This window comes from Chrysemys picta, chromosome 1, assembly GCF_011386835.1.
Source record: "Chrysemys picta bellii isolate R12L10 chromosome 1, ASM1138683v2, whole genome shotgun sequence".
NCBI lineage: Eukaryota > Metazoa > Chordata > Testudines > Emydidae > Chrysemys > Chrysemys picta.
The window spans coordinates 198,901,610-198,924,796 of record NC_088791.1 but is presented as its reverse complement, the minus strand read 5'-3'; the positions used below and the strand labels follow the sequence as shown (position 1 = coordinate 198,924,796).

General features: G+C 40.4%; 1 protein-coding gene across 8 annotated transcripts; it reads left to right on the top strand.

Moving 5' to 3' along the window:
- The first annotated feature begins 313 nt into the window (after positions 1-313).
- U2AF1 (U2 small nuclear RNA auxiliary factor 1) lies at positions 314-22,941 on the top strand. 8 transcript variants are annotated; one of them, XM_042859201.2, is made up of 9 exons: positions 387-473; positions 4,643-4,730; positions 8,419-8,485; positions 9,381-9,447; positions 13,551-13,600; positions 14,910-15,008; positions 17,103-17,236; positions 17,697-17,789; positions 19,720-22,941. In XM_042859201.2, exons 5-9 carry the CDS (start codon positions 13,571-13,573, stop codon positions 19,895-19,897), a joined length of 534 nt encoding a protein of 177 aa, XP_042715135.2. In that variant the 5' UTR covers positions 387-473; positions 4,643-4,730; positions 8,419-8,485; positions 9,381-9,447; positions 13,551-13,570; the 3' UTR covers positions 19,898-22,941. The 8 variants fall into 8 exon arrangements, with proteins under 8 accessions (XP_008178086.2, XP_005311023.2, XP_042715135.2 ...); XM_065578181.1 differs by lacking the exon at positions 387-473 and adding an exon at positions 1,060-1,524; XM_008179864.4 differs by lacking the exon at positions 8,419-8,485 and having other exon boundaries at positions 314-473.
- The last annotated feature ends 246 nt before the right edge of the window (positions 22,942-23,187 follow it).

Here is a 23,187-nt window from a genome sequence, read left to right as displayed (position 1 = left end):
TACTAGACCCCAAGGGGGGGAGGGAGCTCTGCACGAGCTGCTCCTGCCCCGGCTGGGGTTTGACCCCCGCTGATTTGAGCCAGTCCCGTGACATATGGGGGTCTGCACGTGCCGGGCCGCCGTAGGGCTCCCGACCCTGCGCTTCACACGCGGGCTCCCTGCTGAGGCTCGGGAGCCTTGGGGGCGGGGCCAGGCTGGGCGCGCGGGGCTGAGGGAGCCCGCGCTGACTGAGTCTGAGAACAACGCGGGCCCTAGGCCCCCGCCGCGGCCGGGAAGCGGGTGAGGCGCATGCGCAGACGGCAACAGCCCCTCCCCCATGTTCTGGTCAGTGGCTGGAAGGCGGTGGGCGGGGCGGAGCGTTTCCGGCGCGAAGCTGTGACGCACTCAATCGGCGCCGGGGCCTCTCCGGCGGTCGGTCGGTGGTGGGAGATGGCGGAGTATCTGGCCTCCATCTTCGGCACAGAGAAGGACAAGTGAGTGCCCTGTGCCCGTAGCCGCGCCACGGGCGGCGGCTCAGCGCTCCGGGTACCCTGCAGGGGAGAGATGGCGGGGCTCGGGCTCGTGGCGCCCGTTCATATAATGGCGGGGTCTCCCCCCACGGTCCTCGCTGGGTTCTCGCGCCATGGAGCGCGCGTGCTCGCGCCCAGCCTGCGCCGCCGCCGCAGTTTATTGCTTTCCGTCCTGGGGCAGGCGGAGCGGCCTTGGTGATTGGAACGTGGCGGCGCGCGCGCTCCCTCCTGTGGGTGGGAGAGGAAACTGGGTGGCGCGCGCTGCCTCCCAGAGACCAGGCCCGCGCGTGCAGTGGGTAACCGCCGTGTGGGGGAGCGGAGCTAACTGACCCCGCGCTAAGCGGGCTGCGCGCGACAGAGCCTTTCCACGCGCTTATTCGACGATCCCCATGGGGACCGGCCCGGACACCTCCGCATTCGGGGGGGGGAGGGAGGGGAACACTCTGTGCGCGCGGAGCAGCGCCCCACGTGCTCTCCCGCGCTCCCCCTGGCGGTCAGAGTCTGCCGTCGTGCTGCGGGCACGCGCTCTGGGGCGCGCCTCCCGCCGGGCGGGTCCTCGTATCCCGGTATGGAGCCGTGAACAATTGGGCATGGGGCCCAGCGCCCCGCCGAGGGCTCCTTTCAAAGTCTGCTCAAGCTAGTAACTCCCTTCCCCGCGCCGCCCTCTATAGAGCCGCCTCCTCGACACCCTGCGGCCGCGTCAAGCCAGGTCCTGCTGCTCTGGGTTACAGTAGCGAAAACGACCCTCCCGGCTCTGCTGTCGCTTTGCTGCTCGTGAAGCTCTGATCAGTAAAGGCCCTGGAGCCGTTGCTGTGCTCATTCAGGAGCACTAATGTATCCTCGTTACACTTGATTGATGTCTGGAAGATTCATTTTTGCAAACTCGAGGGCCAGCAGTTTTGCTTTGCTTTTAAAAACAAGCTTAGGTTCTATAGAAATGGGTGATGCCATTGATTCTGTCATTGCCCAAGTGGATTTTTGATGGCTCAGGTCATCCTTCTGTCAGAAAATGAGGGTATGTGGCTTTTGAATTTTGCTAATGTTGCTGCCTACTTGATGGAGGGGATTGATGTTAATCGTGCAAACATTTTTGATCCCTTTAGGGACTGCACATGATTCCCTCCCCTACCCCCACATCAGTCCCATTCATCCTTTGTGAGGAGAACTGAAAATGAAACTTGGAAATTGTCACTGAGTTGAAATTGTTGAGGGTATTATGAATTATTAGAGGTTTTGTAGTTAGGCTTTTAGCTTTGGATTTGGAGTGAACTCGGTACTCTCTTTTCTTTTCTTTTTTCTGAGACATGCATCTGAAGGTATGTCTACACTACAAGTACTGCTATAGTTTAGACACATACTATAGCAATGGAAGAGGTTTTTCCATCGCAGTTATATAGTGGTCACCAACCCTTCGATAGTGATCGATCCTGGAGCCTCTGCCAGTCGATCACGATCTCCGGACCTCTAAAAGTCCAGCGGCACAGCAGGTGCCTGCATTGGCCCCACGCCGCTCCTGAAAGTGGCTTGCTGCCGGCAAGTCTCTTTTGCAGTGGAGGAAGGGGCCGGTTAGCCAGCCGCTTCCGGGAGTGGGGTGGGGCCAGGGCAGGCAGGTAGCCTGCCTGACCCCTGCTGCGCTGCTGACCAGGAGCCGCCTATGGTAAGCGCTTCCCGGACGAAGCCTGCACCTCATACCGTCTCTTGCACTGTAACCCCCAGCCTTGAGCCCCTTCCTGCACCCAAACTTCCTCCCAGAGCTTGGACCCCTCACTCCTGCACCCCAACCTCCTGCCCCAGGCTCAGCCTCCCACACTCCGAATCCCTTGGCCCCAGCCCAGAGCCTGCACCCCCTCCTACACCCCAACCCACTGCCCCAGCCCAGTGAAAGTGAGTGAGGGTGGGGGAGAGCGAGTGACAGAGAGAGAGAGGGAATGGAGTGAGCAGGGCCTCAGGGAAGGGGTTGGGTAGATCCTGGGTTGATCTTAAATTCAAAACGTGATCTTGTGCGTAAAAAGGTTGGAGACCACTGCTGTAATATATCCATCTCTGAGGGTTGTCTACACTTAAAATGTTGCAGCAGCAAAACTGCACTGATGTAGCTGTACTACTGAAGCACTTCAGTGAAGATGCTACCTACAACGATGGGAGGGGTCTTCTCCTGTTGGTGTAGGTAATCCACCACAAGAGGGTGGTAACTGTCAACAGGAGATGCCCTCCCATCAACATAGTGCCTAGGAAGTTAGGTTGGTATAACTGTGTCACTCAGGGGTGTGGGTTTTCTACACCCCTGAGCCACGTAGTTATACCAACATAAGTTGCTAGTGTAGACTGGTGGTTCTCAACCAGGGGCACACATACTACTGGGGGTATGCAGCAGTCTTCCAGGGGGTACGTCAGATCATCTACATATTTTCCTATTTTTACAACAGGCTATATAAAAAGCACTAGCGAAGTCAGTACAAACTAAAATTTAATACAAAATGAGAAAGTAAGCAATTTGTCAGAAGTGTGCTGTGACACTTCTGTATTTTTATGTCTAATTTTGTAAACAAATAGTTTTTAAGTGAGGTGAAATTTGGGGGTTCACACGACAAATCAGAGTCCTGAAAGGGGTACAGTAGTCTGGAAAGGTTGAGAGCCACTGTAGACCAAACTTGAGAGGCAGTGGCTGGGTTGATGGAAGAATTCTCCCATCAACCTATCTGTGATTACAGTGAGGGTTAGGTCAACCTAGCTACATTGCTCAGGGCTGTGAAAAGTTTTGTGCTAAATCAACCTAAATTCTAGGTGTAGGCCCGGTGTGAATTAGAATATAATCTTTAATGTGTGTTGAATGTTTCATGATGTGATCTGGTGATAGAAGTTGCTGCCCAGAAGCCCAAATATACAGTTGAACACCCTTCAGATTTCTTCCATGCCTGTAATTGTGACTGCAAAGTGAAATTTATTAAAATCATTGGTGTCAACATGCAACATGTGTTATGCACAGCCCATTAGAATTAAGTGCTTTTCACTCTGTTCCTCTGTGTGTTCTTTGCAGCTGGAGCTACAATGTGAAATTTACCAATTATTTAAGTTCTGCTTTTTAGTCGCTGTAGTGAACATACCACAGTTAAGGTGTATGTGTGTGTGTGTGCGGGGGGGGACAGTGGGGACATAGCCAGGAAACAAGTTGGTTTCCTTTTCAGCTCAACAAAAGGAAATGTGAAGGAATTATTGTAAATTGTGAGTGTATGGATAAAGAAAAGTAAATTCAGACAAAAGCAAGGTTATATGCTTTATGTGTATGCATATAGCCCTAATTGGCAGTTTTCACTCTCCTTGCTCTCTGTACTGTCTAGAGCCTGTGCTTACTTTTCATAACCAAGGTAAATAAGTCCTGTTCTCATTGGTTCATGGGCAGTTTATGCTACTGTGGTACAAATTACCTCTTGATTATAAAGAGAAATAGTCAAGGCTAGGTCTAGCAGTTGTTTGCATTTCTGAAATTAGAAATACCATGTGTTCAGTTTGTATGTTTCATTGGGAGCCAGCAGGGCATTGAACTGTGTGTTGGAGGGTGCAGGGAGAGGGGGGAGCTATGATAGTGGAGTCTGTCTTCCTGTGCTGGGAATCACACCTCCCAGCTGCAGTGTAGACATCCCTTAACTGTCAACTATTTAACTGTTGACTGTTTTAGCTGGTGGGATGGGACTGAAGCTGACTGAGAGGGAGGAAAGAATTAGGGCTTGCCTGGATGAAGAGAGAGAGAGGAAGGGGAGAAATGAAAGGATGAGGAAGGAGGAGAAACAAATGGGAAAAATTGTGGTTACAGGTGAGAATATTTTCCCACTGACTGATGCTGAATGTAACAAGGTACTGAATAAGTACACTTAAGTACTTTAGATTGCAGCTGCTCTGTGTGCTTTTGGTTGTCCTGGAGTTCAGCAGATCTCTCAGGTCATGGATGAGGGGGAATCAGTATAAACTAACGAGTTCCATTACTGTCTTGGACTTTATTGGTTTGATTGACCTATGTAATTGTGCATTAAAGTTAAGTTGATAGTGTGCATTTTATGTTAAATGCTAATTGCGTATTAATATTCTCTTGCCTTGTATTTCCATAGACTAATTATCTCTTGTTTTTTTACTTGCAGAGTCAACTGTTCATTTTATTTCAAAATTGGAGCTTGCCGTCACGGGGACAGATGTTCTCGATTGCACAATAAACCAACATTTAGCCAGGTTTGTTCCCTCTTGTAGAATTTATGTACATATCTCTTTAAATGTAGGTTCTAAGCACTTCAAATGAATAATTACCATATCCAGAATTAACTGAGGCCAAAAAACTTTGTTTTTTTTTCTGGGGAGGGAGTGTTTTTCCTCCATTTTCCTCCCCCAGCATTTATAATGGTCTCCTATCTCCCTAATAGTTGCAGGGAGCAATGCTGTTGTAAGCTTGTCTATAGTAGAGACCAAACAGTGCTAACTGTAAGGTGTGTGCTTTCTCAGAGATGTTTAGGCACTTAAACCATCCTAGATTGATTACATCACAAACAATGGCAGCATTTTCTACCCATCCCAAATGTGAGATCCAAGATTTTTTTTTAAAGCAAATTTGTTTCCTTATCTGACATGGTCAGAAGAGATTCCCCCGCCCCTTCGTGATCTTTGGCCTAGGCTAAAAGTGTTAGCGGTCACTTGCTTAGCCCATTGAGTGTGGAAGAATTGCTTCTCTACCTTAGCTGCTTAAGGATATACAACAATTGGCTCTACATATTGTCCAGTCTGTGGCTGGTTAAATGTTACCTGTGAAATGAGGAGTGGATATAGGCTAAAAAGAGAGGGGCATTGATTGACATGTATTTTTGATTTATTAGCACTACAGTTCTCTCAAAGAACATCGTCCATGCTCCTGGAAAATTTCCACATTTAAAATCCATCTTACGTTTACTTTGTTTTCTATCATTGCTGATTGTCAAGATATGCAGGTAAAGAGATGATTTCTCATTTAATAAATTATTTTTAGTGGTTAGGAAAGCTCCTGCGTTTCCACTATTTAGCCACAGAAATGCAGTATATGCAACAGTGGAAGTGCCTTGCTAATATGCTTCAACTGTGACCTGGAGAGACCGCTTGTAATATCTCGTCTACAATAGAGTTCTCCCATTTTAAGAAGCTGCTTTAAAATTCCTCTTGCAAACATAGCTATGCTAATGAGTGGTCAGAAACCATGTATTTTTAAAAGCTGTTTTAATATTACAATATGGATTCATAGAAATGTAGGGCTGGAAGGGGCCTGAGAGAGTCACATCCAGCTCCCTGTGCTTAGGGAGGACCACATAAACTTTAGACCATCCCTGACAGGTATTTGTCAAATCTGTTCTTAAAAACATCCAATGAGTGGGATTCCACAACCTCTTGGAAGCCTATTCCAGAGTTTAACTACCATTATAGTTAGAAAGTATTTCCTAATACCGAACCTAAATCTCCCTTGCTACAGATTAAGCCCATTACTTCTTGTCCTACCAGAGACATGGAGAAAAGTTGATCTTATTCCACTTTGTAACAGCCCTTCACATATTTGAAGACTGATTTCAGGTCCCCCCTCAGTCTTCTTTTCTCAAAACTAAACATGCCCAGTGTTTCTTGACCATTTTCCTCAGATGTCAGCTTTCTAAACTTTTTATCACTTCGGTTGTTCACCTATGGACTCTCTCCAGTTTGTACACATTTCCTATATTGTAGCACCCAGAGCTAGACTCAGTATTCCAGCTGAGGCCTCAACAGTGCCAAGTATAGTGGGATAGTTACCTCCTATGTCTTACATATTTGACATTCCTGTTCGTACACCCCAGAATATTAGCCTTTTTCACGGCTGTTTTTCACAACTGTTGAGTCATATTCAATTTGTGATCTACTATAACCCCCATCCTTCTCAAAGGCACTACCATCTACACAGTTATTCCCCATTTTGTAGTTGTGCGTTTGATTTTTCCTTCCCAAGTGAAGTACTTATCTTTGTTAAATTTCCTCTTGTTGAATTCAGACCAGTTCTCCAATTTGTCCGGGTTTTTTGAATTCTAATCCTGTCTTTCAACGTGTTTGCAACTCCCCCAACCTTGATGTCATCTGTAAACTTTAAAGCTTATTCTCCACTCCATTATCCAAGTTATGAATGAAAGTGTTAAATAGTCCTAGATCCAGGACTAACTCCTGAGGTACCCCACTGGATATGCCCTCCTGGTTTGACAGCGAACCACTTATAACTACTCTTTGAGTACGGTCTTTCAACCAGGTGTGCACTCGCCTCATAGTAATTTCATCCAGGCCACATTTCCCTAGTTTTCTTATGAGTGCGCCATGCAGGACTGCGTCAAAAATGTTAGTAAAATCAAGATACATCATAGCTACTGCTTTCCTCCATCCACAAGTCCAGTAATCCTGTCAAAGATGAAAATTGGGTTGATTTGCATGATTTGTTCTTGACAAATCCATGCTAGCTATTCCTTATAACCCTGTTATCCTCTAGACGATTACAAATTTGTTTAGTATATGTGGGTTAGCGCAGGCCTAGTTGTAGGGAGACTTGAGTTCAATTCCTAACTCTTTCACTGATTTCCTGTAACAACACATCTAATGGATACTTGCCATCCATGCTGTCTGGCTTAAATGTGTTTTCAGAAATCACTTTTTAAACCTGAGTTTAAAAGTAATTGTTTCATAACCTGGACCAGCAATTTTCTCTCTGGCAATTTAGTCCTTGTTTAGCTGATGTCAGTTGAAGTGAACTGCTGGGCTTGACAGGGTCATGTTGTGAAGTCACAGTCTAGTGTGTGTATGGCATTGGACTTTACACACAAGCTGGATTGTGATGTCACTAGTGAATCTGACATGTAATAGGTTGATTATGGAAGACTTTGTGCAAATATTGGTAATCAGCTGTGATAGAAAATTGAGGAACAGATCTTATTAATAGAGAGCTATTGCCATGGTTATATTTTATTGTGTTGCCACCACTGGTGCAGGTATTGGTTTGGTTGATGTGTTAGTAAAATCAGTATATGATGTAAATGTAATTTAACAGGTTCTAATCTCTTGGTGGCATCAAAAAATAAGTGTTGCACCAGTTAAATTCAATTGGGGATGAAAGTTCATGCAAACTAACATTAAACTTGTATATTAAGTAATTAAATCTAAATCTCTTTGAGCTTATTACAGTTATATGGACATTGGAATTTTATGTAATATTAGTTTACTAACTTAAACATGGTTTGTTTTTTCAGACAACTTGATTTTAAGAAGAACGGTACAAATGTAAGGTTTCAAGCCTGCCTGGTCTAATTCTTCAAGTAAAAAGCAGAAGGGCTAAAAGGATATTGATCTTTATTGAAGGATCGGAAAACGTGAACATTTAAAACTATTATATTATTTAAACAGAAATTCCACCAAGAAACTGCTTGATGAGACAATAGCGGGTATCTAGTTGATATTTGAAAAACTTGATATCTGAGGCAACAGTTTAAAGACTTTACAGCATCACATGCTATGTACTGTGCACTGATGCAAATGCAGCTTTTCGAGGCTTACAGTAATGAATTTGATTTAAATTAAGATAAATTTGGGTATCTGCATAACTGAGCAGCTTGAAGTGCAAGGTGACATTGTACTTATGACACAAGATGTCATACACTTACTTCAAATAAACAGTTTCAGTAAATATACTTGGGACAGTTCACTAGGGAAACCAAACACAGCTCTTTCTTGGTGGTTAATTTAAAACTGTTTTCATAATATGATGGTTTGGATGCAGTTTCAGAAGATACTCTGCAAATACAAAAGGAAATATCTTATGAATAGTTGTCTCTTTGCAATTGTCTGTTATATGCACAGCAGCCAGTAGAATTCCCCTTTTTATTTTTTTTCCCCGCAGACCATCTTGATTCAAAACATCTATCGTAATCCCCAAAACAGTGCACAGACGGCTGACGGCTCACACTGTAAGTCCCACAGTTGGAGAAATTTTTTTAAAGAATGGTGTTAAAGAGCCCACTCATAATTATGAGAAAATAATGTTGGCTTCTGAGCTGCTGACATAAAGCTGTTGCAAACAGGACAAGTGATGGAACTCTTCTTGCGCATATATCAAGAACTTGGTAAATGTACGTGTTTATAAAGTGCAGAAAGTGAAAGATAAACTAATTGGACTTCCTTGATTCAAAATCATTTGCACAGTTCATGAGCATTACATCCTGTAACTGTTAAGCCCTGTCACTTACTGTTGCATTCATTTTTTTTAAATGATTACTTTGCAAGCATTTCTCAAATTCTTGATATAATATGAAAACTTAGGTATATTTATGATATACGGTAAGTTGCCCAAAATCATGCATTTTATTTCACCTTTCCTTTCTTTAGGAAATGGAGATTTCATGTTATACCATGATTACTGTGTTATACATTAGAGTCTATGCTGGTTTTAGTGTGTTTTGAGGGGTTGTTTCATTCACTAATTGTTCAATAAGGCCAAAATCAAACATCTGAGTATGCTGATACCTTACATGTTACAGCTGTTACTATGACACTTGGATACCATTCATTATATTGGAAACTTTTTTTGATTGAACCCCATGTAAACACCTCAATTGTAATGGAGGTGAGCAAAGTAACTGTTAAAGTAAAAATACAGTAATCAAGTATCATGAGATCTCTGTTGCTTTACAGTGTTAGGTTGGTTCAGAAAGGTCACCAGCTAAGTGAAAGTTTCCCCTCTTGGGAGAAAATAACTACCTCTCTTTCAGCACTGAGACTCGGCTAAAGCGATCACCAAAAGGAAACCAGTTTCGTGTTAAATTTCTTTTCCATAATATAAAGTTGTTGCGTTTTGTATTTCAGACCATTGCCCTCTTGAACATTTACCGTAACCCTCAAAACTCTTCCCAGTCTGCTGACGGTTTGCGCTGTAAGTTCATACAAGTTCCTTCACTGGTTCCCTGGGCTTGATTGTCAGAGCTCAGTGTCGACTTAAGCTGGTCTACCATTTTAGTTTAATGGATCAAACTGCCCACACTTCATAAAATGTGTCAACAATTTTTTGCTCTTTTCACACACACCCTCCCCCCACACACAAGAATTTGTTTAAGAGAAATTGGATATTTGTCCATTATATCAAAAGTGGTTGAATTGGGAGCCCCTGTAAAGCAGTCTTGATCCACTGCTGTCTCCTTTTCCCCCTTCTTCCCCTCTGCCACTTGCCTGCATCCTAGACATATTTTTGCTGTATGTTTTAAAGGTATGCATTAGACTTCACTGCTCAAAAAGCAGGGCAGTCACACATTAACTTAATCCATAACACGTTTCCCATCATTATGTTAATGTTAAGAGCACTCAAATTGGGAACTTTAAGACTGCTTGCAAAAATATTTGTCCTAGGCTAATGATGCAGCTCCCATTTAGTGACTACTTTGGAAGATAAATATAGACTGACAAATGCTACTCTTCTGCAGCTGTCCTTTTGGATAAGTGCATGTTGAAAATTCCCCCTTACTTTGAAAATTCAAATTCCAGAACTAAGTTACATATTTTCATAGTAGGAAATAATTTTAAAAGTACACTTGGGGAAAGGAAGCAGTTTGGATATTGTTATGAACTAATTTCTTAACTCTTCTGTAGTTAGGAAATGGGCAAAAAGTCTCGTACTGTGCATCATGACAGAAGTTAAATGACTGAGATTGTCAGTTTGTGACTACTGATCTGTCATTACAATTGAACCAATGACACTAGTAGAAAAAGACGTTAAGGGCTTTAGAACTAAAAAGATGGGTGTTATTTTTCTAATATTTTATAACAAATTGAACATTGAGCATGTGATGGTAAAGTTTTGTTCAGTTATTATCTTTTTAACCGCTGGATCATAGACTAGTTTGGATTAGTTACCAGCTAAGTTCCCTGCATGGCCGTGCAGCAGCCTATTTAGCATCGCACAGGTGCTCAGGGAACCCTCCCTCCTCCAGCCCCAACCTTGTCCGGCCCCCAGCCTGCTGGGCTGGGGCGGCTTCCTGGCCCCAACTATGCCATAACCTGGACCTGCTGCAGCCGGGGCTCCCCTACCCCAGCCTGAATCCAGGCAGGGGAGCACGGCACGAACCAGGGTGGCAGTCCTTGAATCTAGCCTCAGCCTGGGCCTGTCACGGCCAGGGTGCCCCTCCCTGACCTAGCTCTGGCCAGACCTGCGGGAGCCAGAGGTGGGGTGCCTATCCTATCCTGTGGCCCCAGCCCTGGAGCTGCTGCCGCAGGGAGAGACACTCTCCTTTCCTTCTCCCCCCCCCCCCCCCCCCGGCCTGGTGCTGCTGTGGGGAAAGAGGGCTGGGGGGAGTACTCTCTTCCTGCCGTAGCCCCAGAGCACTCTCCTGCACCCCAAACTCCTCATTCCTGGCCCCACCCCAGAGCCCTCACTCCCCTGCACCCCAACCCTCTGCCCAGCCCTGAGCCCCCTCCCACTCTCCAAATCCTTGCCTGCAGCCCACCACATGAATTTTGTTGTGTGCACCAAAATGAAGGTTGTGTCACACATCACCTCCATATTGGTGCACATAACAAAATTCATTCCACACATGTGTGGGAACAATTAGAAGGAACACTAGTTACTAGTATTTAATTAGACAACATTCTATTTTATGAAATCAAATCCTAATTTCAGAGTGAAATGTGATTCATAAGATAAACAACTTATAGGATAGCATAAACAGCATATCTTATAACAAAACTAATGCACTTGATTAGATCAACTTGACACTTAATGTCAGTTGTCAAACTGGGGCTTTTCTTTAGAAGTAGAATGTTGCTTATGAAGTTTGTATGGGTTTATAAAGTTCTGTTGGCCTGTAGGCTTTTTGTTATAGATGTTTACGGTGTTACTATCTGTGCATTGCTAAAAATATGCAATTGGATGTTGGATACTTCCTACACATCAGCTAAATTCTCAGTGAGCTGGTAACTAATTTGCACAGAATTAAAGTTGCTTGGTTTGCCATGCAGCTGTTTAGACTTTATTTGCCCAGACCCTCCTGGAGTTTGCAGGAGTCTTTAGGTAAACAGATTCTCCAAACTAGAATTGGATATTAATATTTAAACTTTAGTTTGTCTTGATAGATGGATAATTGTATAACAGAGCCTAACTATACCTGGTATGGTAAGAGTTATAGCTCTATTTTATCAATGGGTGTGCTGAAACCCTTCCCATATCTTTTCAGCTTTGTCCCTATTTAAATACTGCATATATTCTTAATGGGTAGCTATTTAATGTTGTTGCTTTACTGTTTTCCTCTCCATTGTTGTCATAGAGGATTAATGTTAATTTTGACCAGTAATAGTCTTGATTTTATCTAGTAGTTGGGCTTCTCAAGGTTCAGACACTGGTAGCCCTGGAACTTGAATGTTTGTGAAGTCTGTGTATGATGCTTACCCTTTCCACCTTAGAGGGACACTCTCAAGTACTTCCAATTTCTTTACATTTCTTTTTATAATCTTAGTTTGACAGTGGAATGTCCATATCAGTTTTCAGCACTTTCCCATTTGGTAAACTTCGATCATGCCCCTTTCTTCCTATGGAGCCCAAACTGATGGGTTTTTTTTAAATCACTCAGATGTTAGTGTGCTATCATTGTTGATTTTGGCACAGCCCTGGGAATATGATTAGTTATTAAACTGTTTCTATGTAGTGAATGTTGACTAAATGTTTGGGAGTTTTTTTAAATTGCTGCATAGGCAAGGGTCTCTTGAAAAGCAAACATGTTGAATCTGGAAGGTCAAATATCTTGAGCCTAAACTACTTGACCAGTGTCCCTTTAACCTTATAGAGAAAAATTGTCCATAGTTCCACGAAGATTAGGTAGCTTGATTGGTTAATATTAAGCATCTTTCAGTAAAGATGAAAAGCTGTTCTAAATGGCATGATTTGCACTGTGATCCAGAAATGACTGGGTTCAGAGCACCTGTTTTTGCACAGCGACTGAGGCAAATAAACATAGCTTTATTGGATCATCCTCCTGTCATATTGCAGGTTTTGCTCAGTAAAGCAATGGTGTTGCATTTTAAAGGTTAAAGCGTTGTTCTTGCATGAAGTGCCACATCTATTTTAAAGCTACTCTACTTGATCGTAATAAAGCCATTTAACTGAAGACTTAATCAATCTGGCTTTAATGTATATGACTTATTAAATAAAATGTATGGTAAAATGGTGTAGAACTGAAAATATCTATTGTAATTTATTTTGCTATACTTAATACTTCGAAAAATGAGCAAAATTTTAATTTACATTAGTTTTTTAGCAGCAGGCAAGCAGCACTCACCTGCAAAGGCCAGCTAGGAGCATGAATATGATCTAATGTGAATATATGGCCAGCCTCTCTCGCATTTAAAAAAAAAAACATTCTGCAGTATTACAGAAAGATAAATTGGCATTAAAAATAAAATGGAGAAATGCTTTCTACCACAAAGCCACATAGTTTCACTCTTTACTGAGGGAACAAGAAAAGCGTATCTTGTATTCTGAACAAATTCAATGGATCACGATGAGCTGCAGTTTTAATCACATCAGTGATTTCTCAAACTAGTGTATTTATACTGGAGGAGTGAACATCTTTAAACAAAGCTCCACCTTTAGGAAGAGAAATCTTAATAGTAATCATGCTTTAAAATAGTTGACGTGACAAAGCACTTGCCTTCTGTGTAGGTAAACCATTGGCAGATAGAGGGTGGGGTTCTACATTTAATTAGTCACATTTCAAAGTAAATCCTTTCCCCTTAAATTTGGCATGTACCATTTGGATGCTGATTAAAACTTGTCTTGATTTGACCATATTAGTATCACGTACTGAGATATTCCTTTCTTTTGGGACTCAAAGCTGCTCAGTTATTTTTAATACTCCTTAATGGTTAACTACATGGCATCTCTTATGCTTCGGTAGATGACTACTTCTGTTCTCTAAAATATATTTTGTAGTATGTTCAGAGTCTTGTCATTCAAATACTGATTCTAATCAGTATGACTCTTGGAATTTGCAGGTGCTGTGAGCGATGTTGAAATGCAGGAACATTATGATGAATTCTTTGAGGTATGTTGAAATTCACTGTTTAAAATGTATTGTATTCTTCAAAAGCAAACATATAAAGTTTAGTTGGTGGCAGTGAAAAATTACAAAAATAAACTCTCCAGCTAATCCTTGATGGGACCGAAAAAGGAAGATTTAATTCTCTCCGATTTACCACTTCTAATTCTGATAAATAGTGCTTTAAATGCACATTACAAGAAACACTCCCTGCCCCAAAGAGTGTACTGTTTAAATGATAATAAGATTGGATGCTGGGAGTGATCAGGGAAGGATAGTGGAGAGGGGAGAAAACCCAAATTAGACATTTGGTTGCTTGACTGAAATGTGTATCCTGTTAGTGTCTAGATATTTTTTGTATAACTTCAGTTTTACATATTAAACATATAGTCCCTGCTGTAGTCTCTATTTAATTTACATATAACTCTATTGTTTATATTAGACCTTGGATTAAGTTTCAAAACAAAATACTATATGGTCTATTTTTTGTGTGTCTCCCATTCTGTTTTTTCCTCACACAGTTGAGTTAAAAAGTATACTTCAGTGTTAGCAAACAATTAATAATTTTTGAAGTGTAGGGTGACCAGACAGCAAGTGTGAAAAATCGGGACGGGGTAGGGGGCAATAGGAGCCTATATAAGAAAAAGACCCAAAAATCGGGACATCTGGTCACCCTAAGGGTACGTCTTCACTACCCACCGTATCGGCGGGTAGCAATCGATTTATCCGGGATCAATATATCGTGTCTCGTTAAGACGTGATATATCGATCCCCGAACGCGCTCACCGTCGACTCCGGAACTCCACCAGAGCGAGTGGCGGTAGCGCAGTCGACGGGGGAGCTGCGGCCGTTGATCCTGCGCCGTGTGGACCCCAGGTAATTCGATCTAAGATACTTCAACTTCAGCTACGCTATTCGCGTAGCTGAAGTTCGTATCTTAGATTGATTTTTCCCCCCCCTCCCTCCCCCCAGTGTAGACCAGCCCTAAGTGTAGTTGACTGGAAGATTGGCTTTTCTTTCCAAAAGACATGGCTTTAGTGTCTTGTATATCTCATTTTCTAAATAAAGAAAAGTTACTTTTTAGTTGTGTAGTTAATTACTTTATCCATGTAATACTCACAGTGTATTAGATATTGTCAATGCACACAGGCTGATACAGTGCCTTCCCAGAAATTTACAGTCTTAGAACAAAAAGGTATGAAGGGTGTTGGGAGAGAGAATAGTCTTCCTGCTTAGTAATGATTAATTGTCTTGTAGGTATGTTTAATCCATCTAATTTGCATAATATGTTTTTAATAAATTTCTCTATATTTAGGAGGTCTTCACGGAAATGGAAGAAAAATATGGTGAAGTTGAGGAAATGAACGTTTGTGATAACCTTGGAGATCATCTAGTTGGAAATGTATATGTAAAGGTAAGATACAAAAGCACCTCTGCAATACATCATGAATACAAATTTTCTTTAATATACACAATTAACATTTTCAAAACATGGTGGCACCTTTATGAAAGTAAATACCTGTACATTGGAGTGTGTGTGTGTGTCTATATCTATATATCTATCTCTATCTATATCAGGGGTAGGCAACCTATGGCACGTGTGCCGATGGTGGCACGTGAGCTGATTTTCAGTGGCACTCACACTGCCCGGGTCGTGGCCACCGGTCCGGGGGGCTCTGCATTTTAATTTAATTTTAAATGAAGCGTCTTAAACATTTTAAAAACCTTATTTACTTTACATACGACAATAGTTTATTTATATATTATAGACTTATAGAATGAGAAAGACTCGGCACACCACTTCTGAAAGGTTGCCAACCCCTGATCTATATCTATATATATTAGAATCCAAACCAGACAGAGTGGAAATACATCCCCTTACAGTTGAATCTGTCTTGTTTTCATGAAGTTTGAGCTCACCTTTTTAGTTGTGAAGATATTTCACATAGATGAACGGTTGTCTGATTTACATTTGGGCATTGAAATTTAGAGTGGTGAACTATAAAATTTGTTAACTTACAAGTGTGATTGTGACATGATCGATTAAATGTTAATTACTTAGTTGTTGGAGAAGGGCCTGATTGTGTTCAACAAATGCACTTGAGAGGAGTTTCCATTTACACAATGTTTTGCACTTCCTCTGAAGCCTCTCAGAACAGTCACACTAGATGGTTTTAAGGAGAAGACTAGAATAGCTGAGTTCAGTTTTGACTTTAATTGTGACCAGGATCAGCTCAGTCCACTCGAGTAAAAAATACTGAACTGTCTTATTGTGTGTTAATTTGTGTGTCAACTGGTTAAACTACAATACAAGTAAATTTTTTTAAATAAAATTTCAGTCAGTTTTTTTCAGATGTTGCAAGACTGTTAGCTTGTTTTAGTCTTCCTGTGAAATGTAATAAATAGAATATTTACACTGTGTAAACTTTAAAATTAGAAGTACAGTATACTTAAAGGGGTGAATCAGATGGAAATCATACTTTAAAAATTCTTGCCCATCTTGCTAGCAGTTGAATTTATTAGAACTGTCATAACTTGCCTACTCTTTGCACCTTGCTCAACTTGACCATTGAGACTAGATTTTTTTTTTCATAATGTTGATGAGATCATTACGCAAACTGGAATAGGTGTAAAAAACAGATTAAATGAAATGGCATTTGTACAAGCCTGACCCTGAAAGCGGGGGGGAGGCAGGGCAGAGTAACTGGGTATTTACAAAATTGCTGAGATGCATACAGCCATTTTAAGTATTACTGGATTTATCCTGACACCCTTCTTAACCTCAATCCTTGTCCCAGTTGCATGTCCCCTTTCATTGCCCACTCAGACTTCTGACTGTCCTCTCAGAATTTTGATGAAATTCAAAAAGTATTTATCACATGCTTACTTTCCAGTCAGTTTTGCTTTCTGGTTCTTATGTAATTAGCACTGTGTATTGTTTTGGAGTGTAAACACTGAAAGGTGGGATATTGGTTTAAATCTCACAGAACCTTGTTCTTGCACACTTAATCTTTTGAATTAAGTGTTTATCAAACCTTCTTAGAGAACATAAATTCATGGTCTAAAATGCCTGACAGCCTCTTTAAACTCTAATTGTCCAGTAAATAGTAAGTTAGATAACGATTTTGTATTCCTCAATCTGATATACTTGCAAGTTATGATGATATTTATTTCATATTCCTTACAAATGCCTGCAAGACCAATTAGTCTTTTAAACATGGAATGTTAATGTTCAACAAAATTCTTTAGTCTGAAGAGAAACCACTAAGTTCTCTCCAGATTGCCTATTCATGTTTAAAATGTTACTGCTTAAATAATAAACTGAATAGACCCACATATGTTTTATTAAGACACCACTTAAGAGTAGGGGCAAATAGAATATAAAATGGGCTTCTAGTTTTATTGCTGGCCTTGAGCATGTGTTAAATATCCAGCGGGGAATTAAAATAGATCGAACATTACCATTCATGTAACATTTTGAGAATGTTAATTTTATTTTATTTCTCAGTTTCGTCGTGAAGAAGATGCAGAAAAGGCTGTGATTGATCTGAACAATCGCTGGTTTAATGGTCAGCCAATTCATGCTGAACTTTCACCTGTGACTGACTTCAGAGAAGCTTGTTGCCGTCAATATGAAATGGGGTAATGAAACGATACTTGCTACAGCTTATTTATTATAGTAGCTTAGAGATACCTCCAAGTTAAGCTTTTCATGAGTGTAAGGTTTCTCAAGTGCATTTCCAAACGATGCATTCAGAGAAAATACACTTAAAGCTACACTAACATCTAGATTCTAAAGCAAGCTCAATTCACATGCCATAGCACCCATGTGCACTCAGTCTCTTCCTCTCTACAAAAAATTTCTCTTCACTTTTGGACATTCATGCACCAGGCACACAGATAATTCCATGTAAATTATGCTCAAGTGTAACTCTGACTTCAGGGCAATTAAGATATTTTACCAAGAGTCATACTTCCCAATGTTTAATGTTACATTAAAAAATCACAGATCAGTTAACGTAACCACAGGTTTATATAGAAGAAAAGCTAAGAATATAAATTGGAAATGCTTTCTTTGTGGTAATTTTCTTCTACTCCACAGAGAGTGTACGCGAGGAGGTTTCTGTAACTTTATGCATTTGAAGCCCATTTCCCGAGAATTGCGACGTGAATTATATGGACGTCGTCGTAAGAAGTAAGCATTTGTATTTTTAATTTAAAGCCAACTGATGCAAATAATTTAGGGATTTTTTCCCTAAACTTTTTGAAGACATGAAGAATAGGATCTGACTTTGAGGAAAGTTGTTTAAGTAATCTTTTCCTCTCCCGATCCAGTTCTGTTATGGAATCACAATCTGACTCTTCTGTAAATATTCAAATCTTAATCTGGCTTTATGGCAAATTTAAAAAATAATCAAAAATGGAGGGTGGCAGAGGGAGTCAGTAATGTGAAGTACAGTTTCCAATCAGTTCATATCCATTTCATGTTGGGGAAAGTGAAAGTGATGTCTGATTGGTGCATGTGTCAGATGAGTTGGTGATCTTGGTTCTATTCCTAGTGGACAGTTGCCAACATCACAAAATTCCATATCAGTTGGTGCTACTGTTTCCCCTTGGTAGGCGTGCTGTGAATAGACAGAGTTCTATGCAGTGGCAAAAAGGTTTCTGTTAATCTTAATTCAGGTATGTTGGCGAACGTTGCATTGCTGCTATCAGTATGAAACCTCTTTTGTTGATAAGACTTCACTTTCCAGTATTATCAATTAAACACTTTCACAAACACAAAAATTCATATTTTTCTAAAAATGCTGTTAAATTGTCTTGCAGTATTTTGGGAATTGGAGGAGTAAACTTAATTGTGAAAAATTCATATTGCATTGTTTCCTGCTTTCCTGAGAAATTAAGTATTATTTAATTTTAAATGGAAAGTGTCAGGGATACTAAGAACATTATAATATTGTAAAAAATGTGCTGCTGACTTAAGAGCCATTTGGTTACTTTTCTGGTTCCTGACCTCTTTTCCCTTAGTCAGAAACACTTGAGCTTGGCCTCTCTTTCTGAAAAGCCTTCCTCATCCTTTCTTGTGAGATTATGAATAGGGATTTTCAAGAATGTATTATGTATATTTAAAGGTGACCTGCAAGTATTGTAACCAAAATGAGACTTGTGCCAAATGTCCCAAATTACAAGGGGTAAAGTAAACATTCAGCACAAATGATCTTGCTTTTTCATCTTTTGCCTTACACAGATACATTTCTACCCTATCTCCAAAAAAAAAAGCAGCACCACACAGTTTTGCTGTGACACACCAGAATGCATCATTCTTTCATGTCCTAGATCACCAAACTCCCCTGAAATACAAATTTGGTCTATTCACAAGTTGGGGCAAACACAGTTACTCAGTTTGACTTTGAGCTCCACAGCAATGCCTATAAATAAAAAACGCTGTAGTTCATATTTAGTAGCGTAACTTTAAAAAAAGTAAATGTATAATTTTCCATTTGGTAATAAAACTGACTTGCTAAAGCTTTTCAAAATTCTTCTCAAATATTTTTGTGACCTTCCTTCTTAAGAGGCTGGCTCTTGCAGCTCACTGGCCTTACTATGTTGGTGATGGAGAAGGTGGAACTGAAGAGGAGTACAATGCTGTGGCCTCATGCTACTTTGGAAATTCAGTACAGAAAATCCTGATTTGTTAGGGTTTTTTTATATATAGCCGTCCCTATGGCTTTAGACTTGCAATGTACCGTTAAATCTGTAAATGGCTACAAAAGACTTCTCACAGTGCTCCAACTGGTTCTGCGTAACAGTGCAATTAACTTAGAGGGGTACTTACAGGGAACTGACCCTTTTCTGGCCATTCAGACAAGTGACTGCAGTTAACAGTTTTCACTATACATACTGACCCTTCACTGTCTAAAACTGACGAATTCTGTAATGATGGCCTTGTGGGCTTGAAAGTGCTAGGTTCTTAGGTGGTGGCAGTACCTAATCACTACTTTTATTTCAAACTCTACTCCCTTTTCTGGTGTTTTCGTTTGAACAATTGATCCTTGGTACGCTGTAGAATATTGCTGCATTGTTTCACCATATTTAAGAACTACAATCTTAATGCTTTTTTGCAGGCATAGATCCAGGTCAAGGTCCCGTGAACGTCGTTCTAGATCCAGAGATCGTGGTCGTGGAGGCGGTGGAGGAGGAGGCGGCGGCGGTGGTGGCGGCGGAGGAGGAGGAGGAGGAGGAGGAGGACGGGAACGTGATAGGAGGCGGTCAAGAGATCGTGAAAGATCTGGTCGATTCTGAGCCATGCCATTTTTACTATTGTGTCTGGTAGAAAGTGTTGTAGTCAATTGACCAAACAAGTTCCTAATGAGATTTTTTTTTAAAAAAGATGGGCTTCTGAATAAAAATTTGTAGTGATACAGTATACTTTGTGTAACTTGTTTCTTGTGGGGGAAGTCTTTTTTAACTGTCATTCCTCTTTCTTGACAAATAGCTGGATTAACTATGCTTGCGGTAAAGGTGGCAAATGTATTGGAGGTGTGCAAGTTTTTACATTCAGGTATGAATTAACTGTTAAGGAAAATGTGCATGCCTGTGTATATAATATAAAATAGTATATTATATACATGGATAAAGTGCTATATTGCTTAAGAGACAGTTACAATTTAAGTTTCCCTTTTCTGCTATGCTGTCTGCTTATTTAGGTTAGTTTAGGCACATTTAAAGGAAGGCTGTGCAAAGTGCATTTATTTACTCAGTAGAAATCTAAGTTGCAAAAATATGTATGTTAATAGAAGTCTGTGCACTGTCTATCACTGTGACTGTGGCATTTACAATAAATCCAATTCATTGATGTAAAATCTAAAGCCTATTCTCTAAGCCCTCTGGAGTAGTTGAGTTGCTACTCCTGGCTGTGCCAGAATTCATAGTTAAGGGGGTTTTTTTATTCTTCACACACACACCTACCTGCCTCAGGTGATTCCTTAGAGGGACAGTGTATATAGTGCAGTATTCAGGCTAAAGTTATGAGTGCAGTATCTTATAACAGAACATCAAGTTATCATGCAAACGCTCATGCTCCATACAGCAGGATGAGTTCTGTATAAAAAATATCTGAGTATCAGATCCACCTTCATGGAAAGTTTCTTTTACTTGAAGTTCCATTGGCTGTCCTTTAACTGAAAGCATATCCGTATTCAGGATAAGTGGTAAGTTGGGCGCTAGTGAAAAGTACAGTGTACCTTCTCCATCTGTTCCTCACTTCTAAGAGAAGATCTGATCTGTAGTTAAAAGCATCTTTTCCTACATAAAGCACTTGCATAGCAAAGCTAATGGACAAGAGCATTTTATTACATTTTTAAGTTAAGATATTTTTAGGCTTACTCTGTCCACATTCTTCATTGCAACTGTGAATCATAACTGTACTTCATAAAGCAAAATACGTTTTATGGAATTCAGTGCCTCTTCTAGCTCTAAAGCCTCTAACTGACGAGTTGCTGGAACATCTTAAGTGCTATATAACTTGTACAGTAGCTGACTTTAGTAGATGTATAATCAGACTTGGTCTGCTTATCAATTCATGAAATAGCATAATGAGTTACAGAAAGTATCCACCAGTTACAACTTCCTGTACATTAGGAATTATTTAGCTTTCAGAAAGGGAGGAAATTTACTAATGCTACTAGTGTTTTCAAAACCTTGTATTAATGAGAACTTGACTAAAAGTGGTTGAAGAATAGCTCTATCTAAATACAGTGGATATAGACATTTTGTAGCCAGGCTAATAATTAACTTACAGTTTCTATTCTTTTATCCCGAAAAGATAAACATAGGAAAAGACCGCACTCGCTGGCACTTGTAATTGGCAAATAGTGATAAATAATACTGAAGGAGGGAAGCAGAAAAGGTGAACTTTTGGGCCAAAATAAAAATTATTCCCCCATTTGTGCAGAATGCCTTCACTAACCAGGTTGGGGGGAAATCAGCACATACAGAAACTTGGTTTTAAAGGCTAATGGGAAAGCAAAAGAAGCTTTTCTCTTACTGTACCGTAAGATGTGTAAAGATGGCTTTGATGTTCTATGTTTCAATACACTAGAAATCAGGTCCTGGCTTACTGTCCCCTCAAGGACTTCAACAATGTTTCGAGGACCTTGGATGGCAATATCACAATGAGCTGAAACCTGGGTGTAGCCCTGTCACCAATTGAGAGGTTGAGATTGTTAACTTGGCCCTCTAATTCACCTCAATGTACATGTTAAGATTTACCCATTTTCTCTTCAGTGACATTCTGTGTTACTTAATACCCCTTTCTAGTTAGATTGCAAGATTCAGCAAGATAGGGACAGTATTCATGTGCATTTAGGCAATGTCTACAGATAATCAGGGATTATTTTCTTATGTTTTGCGTGGCAAAAAGCATGTGTAAGACCTTGTCTACATCACAAAGTCCTGATGCTAACTAGCTAAACTGATATAAGCCAGTGTCTACACAGTGATTTGTACCAGCTTATTTAAATCATTTTAGCCTGGTACAGCTTTTGTTTGTAAACAAGACCTAAACCTTGTACACATCCCGAGTGAATTGCAAAGAGCACAATCTCTTGTGCTTTGCTTTATTTTACTTCAAACTTTTTCTCCCTCTCATTGAAATCCACTGAATGCATCATTTTGTGGCCTTGTGAATTAATAATGTAACTCAAATGTGCATTCAGGAACACTGATAGCAAACCATGGGGATGTCATTGAATATCACAAGGAAGAAAAACTTTTACAGTTTGTACATTTCCACAACCTGACTAGTGAGAGCACAGAGCACAAATCTAGCACGAACTCAATTTTCATTGTAGCCTCATCTGTAATACTGCATACTACATTAGTGAAATTGTTCAATATGAACTTTTAAAAGGATTTGGCACAAATGTTGTCACTTCCTTAAAGCCATTTAAAACTGCTAATTAGGCTTATTAAAGGAAATGGACAAACTTCACTTTATTATCCTAAGCCCCCTCTCCCCATATAAAAAGTGTAGAACAAGGAATATTTTTTTGAAAGGTACCTACTCATGACCACTTCCAAATGTCAAGATTTCTTTTGTTGAAAAACATCACTTTTAGCTCATGAAATTTCTTAATCTCAAGTAAATGACAGCATATGGTACCTTTTGATGTCTGGATATGCTTAATTTTAAATAAACTCATAATTCCAAGTGACTTCCTCTTATTTGTATTAGTCTCAAATCTGATTCCTCTGTAAAATGCTGCTTGTCCATGAATATGATGTATGTTAAGACTGTAAAACCAAATGGAGAACTTGTTCAAAATAAAGCTTTTTTTGATACATAACCTGCACGTAATAGAAATATAACCCTTCTTTTAAACCAGACACTTTTCTTTAAAACTGTGCCAGGAAGGTTGTCAGGTGCTAAAAATTTTAAATATCCCACCTGTCAACGAAACCATTATTTTTATTTGAGAGACAGCTCTCTTTTTATTTATATATCTATATATAGATATAGATATATAAATTTTCATTCTAGGGAATGGTCTTTGTTTCCTCAATCTAAAAACAATTATAAATCCATGTATAAT